The sequence below is a fragment of the Rhagoletis pomonella genome, unplaced genomic scaffold (assembly GCF_013731165.1).
Source record: "Rhagoletis pomonella isolate Grant_MI unplaced genomic scaffold, Rhpom_1.0 Rhpom_scaffold_00006, whole genome shotgun sequence".
In the NCBI taxonomy this organism is placed as follows: domain Eukaryota; kingdom Metazoa; phylum Arthropoda; class Insecta; order Diptera; family Tephritidae; genus Rhagoletis; species Rhagoletis pomonella.
The window spans coordinates 23375428-23391752 of record NW_023458560.1 but is presented as its reverse complement, the minus strand read 5'-3'; the positions used below and the strand labels follow the sequence as shown (position 1 = coordinate 23391752).

General features: G+C 40.1%; 4 protein-coding genes across 6 annotated transcripts in view; 2 read left to right on the top strand and 2 right to left on the bottom strand.

The window, feature by feature from the left end:
* LOC118740521 (protein Daple) overlaps window positions 1–6967 on the bottom strand; it is a 78627-nt gene extending 71660 nt beyond the window's left edge. Inside the window, exons 1-2 of one of the 2 annotated variants that reach the window (XM_036472085.1) lie at window positions 3500–6967; window positions 2626–2661 (exon numbers count right to left, since the gene is read on the bottom strand). In XM_036472085.1, the coding sequence (XP_036327978.1) occupies window positions 3844–5613 (1770 nt within the window). In that variant the 5' untranslated portion in view covers window positions 5614–6967 and the 3' untranslated portion in view covers window positions 2626–2661; window positions 3500–3843. Of the gene's footprint in view, window positions 1–2625; window positions 2662–3499 lie in introns of those variants that run through there. The other variant, XM_036472084.1, reaches the window with a different exon arrangement.
* A 1986-nt stretch (window positions 6968–8953) lies between these two features.
* Window positions 8954–11224, top strand: LOC118740520 (axoneme-associated protein mst101(2)). The gene is made up of 2 exons (XM_036472082.1): window positions 8954–10268; window positions 10329–11224. Exons 1-2 carry the CDS (start codon window positions 9166–9168, stop codon window positions 11203–11205), a joined length of 1980 nt encoding a protein of 659 aa, XP_036327975.1. The 5' UTR covers window positions 8954–9165; the 3' UTR covers window positions 11206–11224.
* A 23-nt stretch (window positions 11225–11247) lies between these two features.
* Window positions 11248–13130, bottom strand: LOC118740522 (coiled-coil domain-containing protein 47). The gene is made up of 5 exons (XM_036472086.1): window positions 12715–13130; window positions 12492–12649; window positions 12143–12426; window positions 11717–12064; window positions 11248–11659 (listed from the first exon to the last, which is right to left on the bottom strand). Exons 1-5 carry the CDS (start codon window positions 13128–13130, stop codon window positions 11420–11422), a joined length of 1446 nt encoding a protein of 481 aa, XP_036327979.1. The 3' UTR covers window positions 11248–11419.
* A 3022-nt stretch (window positions 13131–16152) lies between these two features.
* Window positions 16153–16325, top strand: part of LOC118740518 (rRNA-processing protein FCF1 homolog) — a 1284-nt gene continuing 1111 nt past the window's right edge. The window contains exons 1-2 of one of the 2 annotated variants that reach the window (XM_036472079.1): window positions 16153–16206; window positions 16268–16291. In XM_036472079.1, coding sequence (XP_036327972.1) covers window positions 16204–16206; window positions 16268–16291 — 27 coding nt within the window. In that variant the 5' untranslated portion in view covers window positions 16153–16203. The remainder of the gene's footprint in view (window positions 16207–16267; window positions 16292–16325) is intronic. The other variant, XM_036472080.1, reaches the window with a different exon arrangement.

Sequence of the window (16325 nt, the reverse complement as noted above, 5' to 3'; positions counted from 1 at the left end):
TTTGCGAGGTGCCGTGAAGCACCGATATTATGCAAACAATCCATTAATAGCCCGAACACAATGAAAACGACGAGCTACAAACCACAGCTGTCAAATTATTTTAACACGTACTCTTATGTAGATAATTATTTTGGGGACGACCGGGCTACGCGACGGCTGTGGTTGTGGCCAGATTAGATCTATTTCTATTTTTCTGGCGACAGATAAGGTTCTTCCTCTTCTTTTATGTCAAACTCATACAAATTCATGATGTCGCTGCCGCGTTCAAAGAAATCATGTCGCCCTCGACAAAGCGTTTAGATAATGAAGATGACAAATTGGAAGCTGTGGTCCGTAGCTCGTCGTTTTCAATGTGTTCAGAACTTAACGATTCAAGCCTTTAAGGCGAATATCGAGCAATCCATTCGTGAGCCAGAAAGCGTCACTAAGGTCTTGGAAAACTGGGTTAACAGAATGCGCTATCGCGAAGCTAGTCGAGGCAGCCACATGAAAATAAAAAATTAATAGGAATATTTGCTCTTTCGAATAAGCCAATAATAACAAGTAAGAAAGTCTAACAGGCTAACCTAATATTCGCGGTTTGCGTTTTGGTATGCACGCCTTGGATTTTTTTTGCGCCACCCGAAATTGGCTTGCGTGCGTTTGCATTTGATTTCATTGAGCGAAACGTCAAATCAAAATGTCACGCAGAACAAAAATTGGAAATTGAGTTAGCTTCATACGCACGCCGTTCAATTTCGGTTGGTCCCATACAAGTTGTATGTGCATAAGAAATTTTTGACAGTAAATTGGCGGCGTGCGTGAATATTAGGTTAGCCTGTAAAGGGATTTAAAAGAGTTTACTGTTGAAAATGTTTTTGAGGCGGGTTTCTATCTATTTCAATTAAATTGAAAAGATAAACTAAATATTAAAATATATGGGTACGAAACGAAATGTATTTGAAAACTCCTTTACTAAGAAATATTTTCAATGGCGCTGCTACCTATCTAATAAAGAACTGCAAATGTCAACATTTTCGGTAAAAATGTCTTTTTCAAAAATTGCATGCATTGCTATGTCATGTCAACTCAAACAAGGTGTTATGTCATGTCATTCCATCTCAAATATACTGTTTTAGCATGTCGTTGCTACTTAGCTAAGCTGTTGTTCGCTGTTGTGCTTCTGTAGCACATTTTTAATACTGTTTGATCCTGCCTTAGATGAAAATATATACAGGTTTTTAATTAGACAATTCTTTAATGCATTTTACTATAATAGGTGCTTAAAAAATTTACAAAATCTCTTCCCGTATATAAAATGTAATTAATATCCACCCGACCAGCGTACACGAGAATGCATCCGTTTTAGAAATTTTAGCAACACTTTCGCGTACAAAACTATTGAGAACGGGTTCTGAAAAATTATCGTAAAAGTATTACCTGTCGCTCAGTTTGTGGCAGCAGAGCTCTCGTTCTCGTCATACGTTTTCGAAAGTTTTTCCGAAGTGCTTTCGATAGTGAAACCGTATCTCAGACGGAAGTTATTTCGATCCGTTTTGTTATCGAGAAATTATTGAAAACGGCAATGTTTCCGATCTGTTCGATTATCGAGAAAGTAGCGAAAACGAAAGCTATTTCGATCCGTTCAGCCATCGGGAGTTAAAATTACTAGTTTACTATAATTAGTGCTGTTACATTCCAGTTTATTCCCATATAAAAAGAGTGATTTTAAAATGTTAAGAGTTCTTTTATATTTAACATAATAGAAAATTACAAGAGTTCAGTTTTCTGAAGTTTTAAAACAAAAATTAAGTTTATATAAACGTAAAACTTTGGCTTTTATGGAAGTAGCCTCGTTCGTATTAATGCAATTGCCTCGAATGGGTTTTTTGAATTGTGTTATTTGTGTGATAAGGATGGTTAGTTTACTAGTTTAAATTATTTATCCTGCAAAGGAGTTTCATGGTTCCTTAAATTGTTAAATTTGATTTATTGTACTAACACATTTTACGTTTTTAATGTTTTGAAAAATTCTTACAAAATGTTTACTAAAGCGATGTCTCCTTTTGTATACTTTTTCGAATATGTTTTCCGAGAAAAGTTGGGGAAAAATTATAAAACGAATGCATTCTCGATACAATCAACGAATATAAAAGCAGAACTACAAACTTCCATTTGAAATACGAAACTCTTAGGTGAGACGGAGCTCGAGGGTAAGAGAAACTATCGTAAAACTCGTAACATCCGCTAACATACGTTTCTTAGTCGGGTGGGTAATGCTGCGTATGTCGCATGTGTGGCATATGTTGCTTGTGATGACATGCATAGATTTGATGCATGATTTGGTGATGCATGATGTGACACATGTCGCTATGTTTTGTAGTTCAAGATTTGCAGGCCTTTACTATCTAAACAGTGAAAATTAAAATATTTCAATTGAATGAAAGCTGAAATTAGTCAAGAACGTAAACCTACCGGTACGTAAACCCGAGTCAGCTGACACGATCTGTCTTACCAGAGCGCCATGTAAATGAAAACTCAACACCGCAGAATTTTTCTGTAGTTGTAGCCCGCAGCGCAGAAATCTGCGGAATTTAGATTTTTCCGTGTCAGCTGATTTCTTCCTTCTATAGATGGTTGGCACTTCGTCAGTTTTGCAGATGATAAAAAAGTTATAAGTTCCTATTCAAAATACGTTTAAAATATTTGAAATTTACTATTGAATAAGGTTTAATGGTTGAAAACTAAGTAGTTTATATTAAGATACGATCTATAATAGCACGAAAAATTGTAGTTGAAAAGGTAAGTTTATGAAAAGGCAGTGATGAGTGGCAACACTGTAGTAACCAACACTGAGGGCTCCAGTAATCAACAAAATACAGACTGCGTTTAAGTATACGTTCTGCGTTCTTGACTAATTTCAGCTGAAATATTACATGATTGGTACCAAACGAAAAGTGTTTAAGAGAGCGTTACTGGAATTTTTTTTTAAGTTGCCACCTATCCAAAAGCCGAACTCAATGTTCGAAAGAATTTACAACATATTCTGCCTTAACCTGAGTTTCGCCCGAAATTTGTCAATCGCCCATAGTAAAACCATGGAAACCAAAAGTGAAAAGTGAACCGGTTCGGGGAAAATGAAATTCATGATAATAGGCGACATACACGGTGCGTCTGACTCGCGAGTCGGTTTGGATGTGTTTGTGAAAATAAATAGGTTTTTGCCACAACGGCAATTTAGGCGGTTTTGCAACTGGTCGATGAGCGGTTTTGCAAAAACATCGACGATATGTATATATGTACATACATACATATATAGAAACTTGAGTAGAAACTTAAGATATTTCACCCCTGAATAGCATTTGAAATCTGTACTCCATACACATACAAACTTTTAATTAATACGGAATTTAGCTAAAAATTTAAAATTTTCAAATATTTATTAAAATTTTACATACAACAACAACATTTTCTTTAGTTATTTTAAGACTTGACTAATGAATTTAAACAGTATACATACCTATGCTAGTTATCAAACGAAGCAACCAATCGCATTGCCAACGAGTTTTTTCCATTCATTGTCGATCGCCAGCCAACAACGAACTGGAGCACATAGTGAATGACATTTATAAAAGGCTGCTGATCACTATATGGTCCAAAACGCCATTGGCGATCGCAATCAAAAGCTGTACTGTGCCGTTTGTACCAGAAGTGCTGAGTAAATTGGAGTAGTAATGTCGACACTTTGAATTGAGTTAACCAAGCTGAACGGAATATTTGAATGCGAAAAACGTACGTTAAGCTCATGATTCAATAATTAATCGTGTTATTATTGAATCATGCGTTAAGCTGCCTGCGTCCATCTTACATATTCTCATTCAACAAATTGGGACAGCGCACATTGCCGCCAGACATGGAGTAGATATGCCGCCGCAGCACACGAATGTGCTTCTGCGACACCTCGAAATTGTGCACCAGTGTGTTCAGTTGTGTCTGCAGCTCGGCAATTAAGCTATCTCGCTCCTGAATTAAGCTCGTCGTTGAATTCTGACTACGACTCAGCTTCAATTCAAGTTCGAAGACGCGCTTCTGCAAATCTCTACGCTGCTTCTCCGTCTGCTCACGCTGACGCGCCAATGTCCGCTTGCTCGTATTCTGCACGCTATCCAATTGATCTTTCACTTTCTGCAGCTCCTCGACCAGTTTTTGCTTCTCATGCTTTAGTGCTGTATTGTAGTTCTTGAAAATTTTGAGATCACGCTCTGCCGCCTTCAAACGATTAATCGTCATCACTTTGCGGCGTGCCAATTCTTCCATTTTCATTTTCAACTGACTCGCCTCGACCTGCAGCGAACGCACTCGTTCTGTCAGCGCATTATTCTCTTTGTGCACCTTCTCGCACTTGGATTGCTCCTCGCGTACAATTTGCGGCAGGTGCGACACATCACGCAACTTGGAATCGATCTTGTGACGCAACTGATCGATGCCTGTGCTAATTTCCGTTTCGAGCTGATGATTATTCGAGTTGAGCTTCTCGATTTCTATTTGCTGCACTTGCATTATATGCTGCGCCTTGATGCAGCGAGTATGGTAATCCTGTAGGCAGTTCTGTTGCTGTTTAATTATGTTGCGGAATTGCATCTGTTCATTTTGCAGATTCACAATGGTCGAGTGCATCGCTTTTAGGTCGGCGCTCTTGCTCAGACTATGCGTTTTCTGATTGTTGTCCAAAACGTTTTTCAACACATTGTAGATGTCCTTGAGACCCGCCGCTTGGCCACGTGCATGGAATTTCTCCGTATCGTGTGTTATTGGGTGGTGTGGCGCTTCGTTCTCCTTGTTAAGCGATTTGCGCTTGGAATTACGTTTCTGTGGCATTTGACTATTTTGCAGTCGCAAGCTGGCATACTCGGATGCCGATGATAGTTTGCGTTTTCTGTGCGCAACTGCTGCTACGTCTTCCGCCTGCATAGTGTATTCATTTTCGATATTTTCATTCGATGTGGTACAATCGGGTGGCAGCATGGTCATGAAACTGCTGCCCCGATGAAATATTTGTGTGTACTTTCGCTTCAGCGAGAACTCCGAACCGGTGCTGCTGCTGCTGTCCGAATAGGCATCCGTTTCTTTTTTGCACTTGCGGTTGGCGACGAAGCGATCGTGTTTCCGCTGCATTTCATTCAATTCAAAATTGATTTTCATATATTTCTCCTCCAAATCTTTTGTTGTGTTATTATACTCTTTTAACTCTTTCTTGTACTTGGATAATTCAGCTTTCAATTTCGAAGCGACTTCACAATGCTTAGACTTTCGCTTACCAGTGGCATGGTATGATGATCTCAAATCGGGAGAATTGCTCACATCGCTCGTTGTGGCCTTAATAGCTTGCGAATTCTCTATCTGAATGGCATCTTCGGATTGCTCCTCCGACGGATCACTTTTGTAACTTAAACTTTGATAACTGGAATTCTTGGAATTGCAATGCAAGCTCTCTGAAGCGGTGGCCATGTCGCCGCCGGAGGCACATGTCGGTCGTGCTAACGTGAAATAGGCATGGGAACGCCGCTCTAGACATTCTCCTGGTTTCGCACTTAACTTTTGAGTAAACTCCAAATTTTCACTTTTTCGATCCATTTGTCGCCTTTCTGAAAGGGTTGACTTTCTACAAAGAGGCGCACAATATGGCTGTTACACTTACGCTTGTCTGTGCGAATTGCAATTTTTATTTAAAAATTGGGACTGTATTTACCAACAGAAAATTTTTCAAAACTCTTTCATTCAAAATCCAAAAAATTATTTGAAGCGACAACAAACTTGAATGATGTGATTAATATAAAATGATTGCTTATCTTTTGTTTTCAAGTATTTTTGGTCGAGGAGCAAAGAATGTGCTGACACATGTCTCTTCAGCTATTTATAATAATCGTGCCAATGTATTTGAAAAACGATCTTGCGCGTATTTCCAATGGACTGATGTTACGAAGTCCTGGCAAAAACGAGAAATTGGAAAATGGGTAGCGAGGAATTGCTTAGGCAGGAGTATGCTTTGGTTGATTTTGTAGACATGGAAGCCGCTTTCAACAGCATCAATGCAAGCGCCATAACGGGTGCCTTAGAAGATTTTGGTGTTGACTCTAATGGACATTCTGCGCTAAAATATTGCCGCGCTTAGAAAGTGGGCAGAGAGTAGGAGCCTGGGAACTGAGGCAATTCTCCTTTCAAGGACACATAGGCTACTCACAATCTCCCAGCTAATTTACAAAGCTGTGGAGATTCCTTTTTAAGAGAATGTTAAGTGGAGAAATACATTTTTACACGAATGGATCCAAGCTAGACAGCCGGGTTGGCAACTGAGTTTTTTCTACAGAATTAGGACTGGAATTATCCGTCCGAATTCCGGACTACTGCAGCAGTTATCAGGCAGAAGTTCTAGCTATAAAAGAGGTGACTGTGTACCTTAGTACACGGATAGCCAGGCGGTCATCAAATCAATAAACGCGGTAATGCTAAGATGAAAGGTTGCATAGAAATACCTGACAGCTCTAATTGATATTAGCACCCTCTTTAAGGGCAGCCTCAAATGGGCAATAGTCACAGCTGTCGCGGCGGAGTGGAAAAGCGCAACCATCACTGGTTCCCTACTGCTGCAGGGGGGCAAAGATGGGGCCTATCCCCTAGAGTTAGTTCCTATCCCCTAGAGTTAGTTTCTCTATGGTAGAAGGGCACCGATGAATTTCTGCATGCCATGGTTGATTCTTCAATCTTCAAGATCACTATAGTGTTTTTCCAGCCTGGAGTAGATTGGATACTTAATTGCAATGCCGTCGATCGAGCTGTAGTTAGAAGGAACGTAGCTACTACAATTCGCAGATGTCTCGGTGTAATCCTGCCAGCCGGAGTGATGCAAACGGCAGCGTGAACAAATTTATACAACTGAAGACCGCTGTACTCACGGGGGTCTACTTTCACCCCTATAAATTGTACGAAGACCACTTGTCCTGACAACGGGTACACAATCCCTAGTCTAGTCTGAATATCGGCCCTGCCAAAACAGCAGGCATTCAGCCTATAAAACTGGACGGAATGGGGATATAAATGAGTTCCAAAATTAAATGTACATATATCTATGCAGACTAGCTTTAATGGTGTGCTAAAGGCTGTCCGGAAAATCATGGGGGAGTAACCCCAATATCCTGCTGAGGATGAACACCGTGATAGCCAGGCCAATAAGAACATGTGGAGCAGTGTCGAAGTCCGGGAGAACTGCCTTCAACACAATGAGAGGTTCTTTGCTTACCAATCATCAGCGGGTGGCGTGCAACTGTAAAACGGGCGCCACGCGTACTTGTTCAACCGCAGTCTTGGAGGTCATACGTGGCCTGAAATCACGCCACATAAGCGTAGTACTGCACAACTTAGTTTAGGATCCTGCGGTAGTTACAGTTCTAACCTATTCATTAAGTATTGACACCGATATGAAGAGCGTGTGCCGGGCGTGTGGAGAAGCTCACAGCACAAACAACACAACCTCTTCACATGCCAACTTAAATCTACCGGCGTCCTAGGACTCCAGTTGTATGGCACTATCTATGGCAACTGGTGACAATTCCAGCAGAGTTGAACCTCATGACAGATTTATTGATAGATATGTATTAATATTGGGTATGCCCCGCGACCTAGTGATCTATTATGCCTTTTACTCTTCAAAACACTTCTTCTAAGCCGAGGTTGGGTTAGGTTAGAAGACTGCGCTTTCTGATGCCACAGAAATATGAACGACGACCATTACTTAGGAGATGAAATGCCGATGGACCGATTACGAATGCGCCTTGTTTTAATGCCCGATAGCTCCTCAGGGCTGGTCAGAAAGTATGAGCCCAAATGTATCCATCTTCACCTCGCGAAGGCTGGGCAGTGTTGAGGTCATTCCACTACAGAATCTTCCTGGCAGCTGCTACAGTAGGGGTCAGGCAATATTCCTAACTTTACAGGGTAAATTCCACTCACACAGTGACCTAACAGAACCCACACCGCTGAACACCGAACGTATATCAACTTTACCATTTAAATAATTGGAAACGCTTCGCGGAATTTACTGAAAGCACCTTCTCTGCCCTCCCTACACCAACCGACGTCCACCTAGGTGAACGTAAGTTCCGCAGGGTTGTCACTGCTGCTGCAGCTCGCTCCGTACCAGCAGGTCCTAGTCGATGAGCGTGACAACCCTTGTCAAGCCCATTCCGGAAATCCCCGTATCAGGGATCTCAACACGGAGATTCGGCAGCTTGTGAACGTACATACGCGGAAAAAGTGGGGAGATCATTTGAAGACTTGCCACTTCGCCTCTGGTGTGAGTAAGCTTTGGTCAACCGTGAGGTCACTGTCCAATCCAACAAAGCGCGACGACAGAGTCGAAATATCTTTCGGCGCCCACGCTTCACCGGACCCGGAGAGATGCGCGCGCTACTTTAGCCGGCGGTTTATACAGCATCCTCCAGTGGGCAGAGCCAAGCATCGCGTGACCAGAAGGTTGCAAAAACTGCCAATAACAAGTGCGCCTCTTGTTTTCACCAGCGGTGAAGTTCAGGTAGCCATCGGAAAGGCGAAAGCCTCCGAAGCCATGGGACCCGACGGAATATGCAATGTTGATGCTGAAAAATTTGGGTCATGCGGGAGTAGCGTACCTAACGAAGGTTCTCAATTTGTCAATGGCCATTCTCGTCATTACAGACATCTGGAAGATGGGAATAGTGGTCCCACCGCCCAAACCGGGAAAACCGGCCAACAAAGGAGAGTCTTATCTTCCGATAACCCTCCTTTCCCCGGCAGCGAAGACTCTAGAGGATTTGCTACTCCCGTATTTTACGAACCCCAGCGAAGCATCATCATGGTTTCCGTAAAGTGCACAGTACAACAGCACTTAACGCCCTTAAAGCTCAGATAACACGTGGCCTAAACCGCAATCGTCCGTGTGAGAGAACCACAGTTGATTCACCCACACAAACAAACAAGTATTTTCGAAAACAAAAAATCAGTGAGCAAAGTTTGATACTTCATTGGCAATCAATAAGAAAAAAATAATAAATTATAATAAAAAGAAAACCCATATAATATAAATTACCATAATTCCTTCTAAATTTTAAGTATTATCTATTAAAAAGGTTAGTCATCAAATTCTAAATAAAAATGACCAGTGAACAAGATCCAGAGAAGAATATATCATTGGAAAATTTAGATGAAGAAGAATATGAATATATTTACGGCACGGAAGATGGTAATTATTCCCAAAGTGAGACCACCCATATGGGTGAAGAGGCTGAAGAAGCGGCCGAAGATATATTCTCTTACCTTGGGGAGGCATCGGATGATCCAGAACAAAAACGTCGGTTCATGGAATATTTGAGCTTAATCAAAGAAATTGAATGTCAAAACCAAATGGTTGAAGATATAAAAGCTAAAATAATGGAACTTTGCGCAAAGCCTTGTAAAACAAAATGCGAAATGAAAGATATTAAACGGCTGCGAGTGTGTATGGAACAAGAGCTAATAAAGCTTCAATGTTTAATGACAAAAGCTATGGAACTACAAAACTTCGGTTCCAGACGTCGCTATCATGAAATACCGATTGCCACGACAATAGACGAGGATAATATGACATCATACGCCGGGTGCACTCATCCGCAAATTCAAAACAATTGGAAGCGTAACGAAAGCAGTGACGACGCGGATAAAGGCGTATGTCAGGAACAGAAGGACTCAAATGAGCAGAAAGCTTTGCGTGGCTTGTGTAAGGCATTAGGCAAGATGAAAATCTGTTGCCCTGAAGATAGAAAGCTCGTACAGGAAATTGCCTGTGCTTTATTGGGACATAAAAAGAAAAAGAATGCACAATCTTCGCCACCTTGTATGCCGTCATTGCCACCATGCCAAGGGCCATGTCCACCATTTGCTAAGACCCCGAAGAAAAGCAAGCCTCGGCTATGCTCCTCCGATTCAATGCCTGGTGCAGACTCGCTGGAACGACTCAAGCAGAAGATCACGTGCATGCAGTCATCTGTGGGTCAACTAAAGCAGGAAATTTATCGGCGTGAACGTCAAAAGCAGCAGCCCTGTTATGGAGTGACGGAAGAAAAAGAGGATATTTGTTCAGAGGAACCCGATCCCATTGGAGTTTGCTTAGGCAAACGTACTGCCAAAGCTGATGAAATGGCTAGGTTAAGAGAAAATTATCTACATTTGCTATCAGAGTTCTCGAAGAAGGATTGCCAATTAAAAGAGATGGAAAAAAGGTAATATTAATTCACATCTTATACTGTTTTATTTGGACTAAAATGTTTCCATGCAAACAGGCTCAAAGGATTTTGCGGAAGCTGTAACGACGGCAACGGCCGCGGTGAAGGACGCAGTGCCGACCAATCTGAGCTGATTGTGCTTCGGCAACGTGTCGCTGATATGAAAGAGGAGCAAATAGAGTTTAAGTGTCTTATGAAGGAACAGTCGCAGCAGTTAGAAGAATATCGCAACAAGTACCTCGTAGCACAACAAAAGGTGGAAGAACAAAGTGTAACGTTGGAGAAATTGAACATGAATAACAAGCGCATTGAAAAACAAATAAATACAGAAGTTAAAGAGATTCGCGCCAAGTTCCAAGAGAAACTCAACGAACTCCTACACTTCCCTAAGCTGCTGGAGAACGAGCAACTCAAGTTAGCACAAGCCTGCAAGGAAAAAGAAGACTTACAAGGCAAGCTAATGCTCGTATGCAAAGAACTCAAAGCGCTAAAGGCTCAAGTTGAGGCACCAAAGGACGATGTTGATTGTCGGCCGAAGTTGTTGAAATGTCAGATGGAGCTTGAGCAGTGTAAAACACGGCTCGAAGAAATGGAGAGACAACGCGATCTCTTCTGCGAACAGCTCAAGACTACGCAAGACGATTTCGACACATTACGTTCCGAGTCGGCCAAGATCATTGCCCGTACCAAGGAGCGTGCCGAAGCGACAAGGTGCCAAATGCAGGAACAAATTGATAGGCTCGAAAAGGAACTGGCACAATGTCGTGCCACTGCTTGTCTTTCGGTCAGCGATCGTGAAGCAGTTATTCGTGAGATGCAGGGCCAACTTAACACACTTTCGTACAGTTTCGATGCAGCGCAAAAGCAAATTAAAACGCTGCGTAATCATATTGCTTACGTTTCCAATGAAAATTGTTTTCCTGTGAAGTGCTGATTAACGAAGGCATTTCTTTTATGCGTAAATGAAAGATTGTAATTGGTATAGCTATGGCTTGTGCACGCAGTTGAATGCATGTTTATTGCTATATCTCGAAATTTGTGTGGAGAATGTCTCCAGCATTTAATGATGGTCGAAATTTAATTAACATCCAAAACTGTCAATTGAATAGACCGACCATCACTGTTCCCTTCTTAGCAGCTTATTAGTTTTATAAAGATTTTACTGCCAAGCGTTTCATTTTGGGCGCCTTTTTCTTGGCCTGACGTTTTTGTTCTTTTAATTCCCAGCGACGCTGTTTCTCGGGATCCTCTTCGGCAAGCACGCGTTCCTTTTCTTGCTTGCGCTTATCTTCGCGACGCTGCGCAGCAGCTTCTGCACGTGCTGCATGTGTACTCTTCAAGAACTCTTCCTCAACACGTAAGCGATTCTTTTCGGCTTTGTTTTTGCCCTGAAAATTACATATAAATTTTGGAAAGAAAACTTTTGTTTAATTTTTGAGTTTTACCTCCCTCGACATGCGATACACTTTTAGACGCTCCATTAAATAGAAGATTAGAATGAGCAAAGGTTTAATGGATTCCATATCTACACTCTTTGGCAAGTTAAATCCTGCCATAAGCATAGCTTTTGTCTCCGGTTGTTTCAAATTGTTGGCATCTTCTTGTTGGATTGGACCACTAAATTGATCAGAAATATGGATATAGTCGATGTAGCGCTGATATTTATTAAGCGCAGTTATTATACGCGCCTCTAACATTGCTGACGTTGCTTCAGGTATTTCTGACAGCACACTAAATCCTGCAGGTACTTTGTAGCGATCCTCTGGCTTACTGACTAGACTGCAATACTTGTTCTGTACGAAAGCGTAGAAAATGAAAATTATACACAAATTATTATTTTTATTTATAAAATAAAATATAAAAATACGCACCAAATCTGCGAACTCTTTGAAAACCTTGGTTATAGTTTTTCTCGAGCCCACACAAAATACAAACGAATCCATTACGCCTTTTGTCATTTCAACTTTTATATGTACTTGGTCTTGTTGAGGTCGTATCAGTCCAGACACCAAAGCGACTAAATCTTGACGTTTAATCATCTTTAGCTCCACAAGCATACCCTCGCAGCAAGTGCGACCAGAGCACCACAGAGTATATAAACTCTCGCTTTCTTTCATCAAACCAGGATTTTCGTTTTCTTGCTTGCCATCATCGCCTTAAGATAAAGGCATGGTAGTAATAGAATTATATAAATACTCTTTTTATATGCATTACACATACCAACTAGAACAAAGTTGTCGTCTAATAAACCCTTGTGCGTGCTGTACCACAATTGTGCAAGCCTTGCATTCTTTGTTTTCCCAGCGAAGAAATTAGCAAAGTACGCTAATAGGCCAGCCAACATAAGCATTTCCATCCAATATGAGTCCCAATGTGTACTAAAAGTAATTAGAAATAGGTAAAAAAAAAACATATCCAGTGGAATTACAGACAACTGCCTTACCGGAAATGCATTGGTATTTTTGCTACAGTCAATTTCGGTTCGGCGGTCTTTTGATCTACAGGCAAATCTTTACTTTCGCCTGCATCAAAGCCTTCGAATTCTTCTTCGTCTTGAAAGTGTTCAAATTCGTTGTCTTCATCCTCAACGATGCCGTCGTCATCATCAGTTTTGAAGTCATCTGACTTGCTAAGAACGTGCTCGCTCTTCACTTTCTCGGTTGCATATGCCTGCTGTGCGACTTTTGCATCTGCAGTTTGTGGTGCCGATGTGGTGCCTGCTTCAACGAAATCATCGTCGGTATCGAAGTCATCGAATTCAGCAAAGTCACTTTCTTCATCTTGAGCCAATACCGAGGTCATGCAACTTAGCACCAAACACCCAAGCGCCAGTATCGCAACCACTTGCCTTACCTGCATATCTAAAACGTGCCACTATCTTCACTCCTCCACTAATATTTATTTAATTATTAACATTAATTGAAATAATCGTATTGAGGTTAATTAAATGGGTTACGGAGGTAAGGAAAACCAAAAATACACTCACTCAACTACAAGCGTTGCCATACAGAACATACTTCAGATGGACATTCACATTAAAGCTGAAATTAGTCAAGAACGTAAACCTACCGGTACGTAAACCCGAGTCAGCTGACACGATCTGTCTAAAGCAGTGTTTGCATTATTCAACTTTGCGTTCAACAATTGCGTTCAACTCAACGCAGGGTTGCACGAAAAAAAAGTTGAATGGCTAAATGTTGGCTGGCGACCAACTTTGTTGAAAGCGATTAGTTGAAAGGCCATTCAACCAAAAGTTGAATGCAAAGTTGAACAATGCAAACACCTTTTTATGGCGAATATTTTGATATTTTTTCATATTTTGATATTTTTAGCCATTCAACTTTTTTTTCGTGCAACCCTGCGCTGAGTTGAACGCAAATGTTGAACGCAAAGTTGAACAATGCAAACACACTTTAACCAAAGCGCCATGTAAATGAAAACTCAACACCGCAGAATTTTTCTGTAGTTGTAGCCCGTAGCGCAGAAATCTGCGGAATTTAGATTTTTCCGTGTCAGCTGATTTCTCCTTCTTTAGATGGTTGCCACTTCGTCAGTTTTCCAGATGGTAAAAAGGTTATAAGTTCCTATTCAAAATATGTTTAAAATATTTGAAATTTACTATTGAATAAGGTTTTTGTTGAAAATTAAGTAGTTTATATTTAGGGCCTGTGCCAATCAGTAGAAAAGTTCTATGGTGGAAAACTTTTTACTATGGTGAGAAAATTTTACATTTCTGCTGTGCCAATTCGTAACTTTTTACTGCTGGAAATTTTTGACAGTTGCTTTCATGCAGAAGAAGGCTATCGGGTTAGCAAGTAATAGAATGCAGCAATTATAGAGAAAATATTTGCCTTTGCTGATTTCAGTTCTTCTGGTACTGAAATCCATATACTTATTATACCTTTTAGCAATAACCACTAATTTTTCTCTAATATCCACTCGCTTTGGTTGTCTGTAATTTATGTGTATACATGCGTTGTTCTGTATTCTTCGTCATATAAGCTTTGTTTCTTTACAGATAATTATCACTAGTTTTTGCTGGAAACAGTTTCTCAACCCAAAAAACTAGCGGCTTTCGTTCTTACACTCTTCTTTTTTTGCCTCTCCTGCTAATTTCTGCATGTAAAATTTTTACTAGCTGAATATAACAGCTGTCAAAATGAATAAATAGCCGTTGAAGCGTAAACAAGCGAGGTTAGGTTGCTTTATTTGTTTCTTTCTTCAAATTTTTGGGATTTTTTTAAATAAAAATTTGCGAATCATTAAATATTGATGGAATTGTAAAATGTATTTGTGAATAGTTTTTATATCGAAAACGCGATTGAAAAATTACGTCAAATATTTTCAAATGTCAAATACACCGATCAGTTAGTTACTTGCTATTTTCTGTTAGTTTCGTTTCTTAATTATTTCTTTATATCGCCCGTAATTCTATCAATGATCCCATTCCTCTTTTTCCTGATAATTATCGGCTAGAAAACTAAAGAAACAATGCTAATGCTCGCTGCCAAATTTTTCACTAGCCCTGCCGGATAAACAATTTTTATTCACCTCATAGCTGTCAAAAATTTACTATCCAGAGTACTTTTCTATTAATTGGCACAGGCCCTTAGCTAAAATCTATTATAGCACGAAAAACTGTAGTTGAAAGGGTAAGTTTATGAAAAGGCATTGATGAGTGGCAACAGTGTAGTAAGCAACACTGAGGGCTCCAGTAATCGACAAAATTCTGCGTATACAGACTGCGTTTAAGTATACGTTCTGCGTTCTCGACTAATTTTAGCTTAACAGCAGAGTATATTTCTACGGATGGTCAACAAATTTCATTAGGGTTGTTCCTGTGCGTGCGCACTTGCATTTGCATTTGTAAATCCACAACAATACAATGCACACGGTTGCCAAGACAGCAAGTATAAAAACCTTTGCAAATGCAATTCCAACCGAAAATCCAAGACCATTTCCACAACATCGTGAACAGCCCTGTAAGGAAACGTTACTAAAATATATAACACATAAAAATTTGTTGCAGTACAATTTTTAACCCATTCTATACCTTTCGTAATAATCGTTAAATCGAAGAAAAGACTATAACTGTGTCCTTTGCTACGGCTCAACAAACATTTAGGTTAGAAAACGATTAGAAAACGACCCGAATTCTAATGTTTTTCTCTAGGTAAGAAGCCGATTGGAGAAACTGTGGAAAATTATAGCATTCTCTACAAAAAGGCGACTTAGTTCTCAATATCGAGAAAGAGGTTAGATATCTAATCGTTTTCTAACGTTGAATTCTAATTGGTTTTTAATATATAGTGTTTTTCTAATCATTCTCTTATCGAATTCTAACATAGTTCTCTAACCTGAATTTCGATCCGAGAACTACATTAGAATCCGAATGTAAAATTAAAATATTTCTCTAACGTTAGAGGCTGTGTGGGCTGTGGAACGGTTGTATTTAAAGTGTATGCTACGGTTAGTAAATCCGGATGCAGTGATAGTATTTTCCGAGGTAAATTCATATAAGGTAGAGTTGTTGCATAAGCTGTGATTATCGTTTGATTGCCAACATTTTTATATTTCGCTAGTGAGTGAGTGAAAACCTGAGAGGGTTTGTATTTTCTGTCGCCCTTTTTCATTCGGGGAAGAATAGCTGAAATTTGCCAAAGGATCGCTAAAAGCAAAAACAAAATGCAAGTAACTTTTGCATTTGTTGAATCCATACCACCCAATATGAATTCGGCTTGGCATATTCGGAAATTTTCTACGATATACGAAAAATCGGCATACGGTCGTCTCAGTAATTGACCCTTAAATTTTCTGCCGCTGGCAACTTGACAAGGCAGTAAACAAAAAACATCTGTTCTCTGCTGTCAACTCAATTGTCACCCACACGTGTTATATTTCATTCGAAAATTTTCTCAATAAAAAATTAGCAATGGTTTGTTGTCGTGTATTATTAAAAAATTAAATAAATGTATAATTTCAATAACAAATTTCAGGGCAAACAAAAGAAAACTCGAAAAATACAAAAACAACGTACAGCGAAACTGAAGCGAT

Bases quoted from the DNA above. Each gene is read 5' to 3' on its own strand.
- LOC118740520 (XM_036472082.1), top strand. From the start codon at position 9,166: ATGACCAGTGAACAAGATCCAGAGAAGAATATATCATTGGAAAATTTA. The intron at 10,269-10,328 runs GTAATATTAATT...CCATGCAAACAG, and splicing joins TTAAAAGAGATGGAAAAAAG to GCTCAAAGGATTTTGCGGAA.
- LOC118740522 (XM_036472086.1), bottom strand. From the start codon at position 13,130: ATGCAGGTAAGGCAAGTGGTTGCGATACTGGCGCTTGGGTGTTTGGTG. The intron at 12,427-12,491 runs GTATGTGTAATG...CTTTATCTTAAG, and splicing joins CGACAACTTTGTTCTAGTTG to GCGATGATGGCAAGCAAGAA. The intron at 12,065-12,142 runs GTGCGTATTTTT...GCTTTCGTACAG, and splicing joins TCAAAGAGTTCGCAGATTTG to AACAAGTATTGCAGTCTAGT.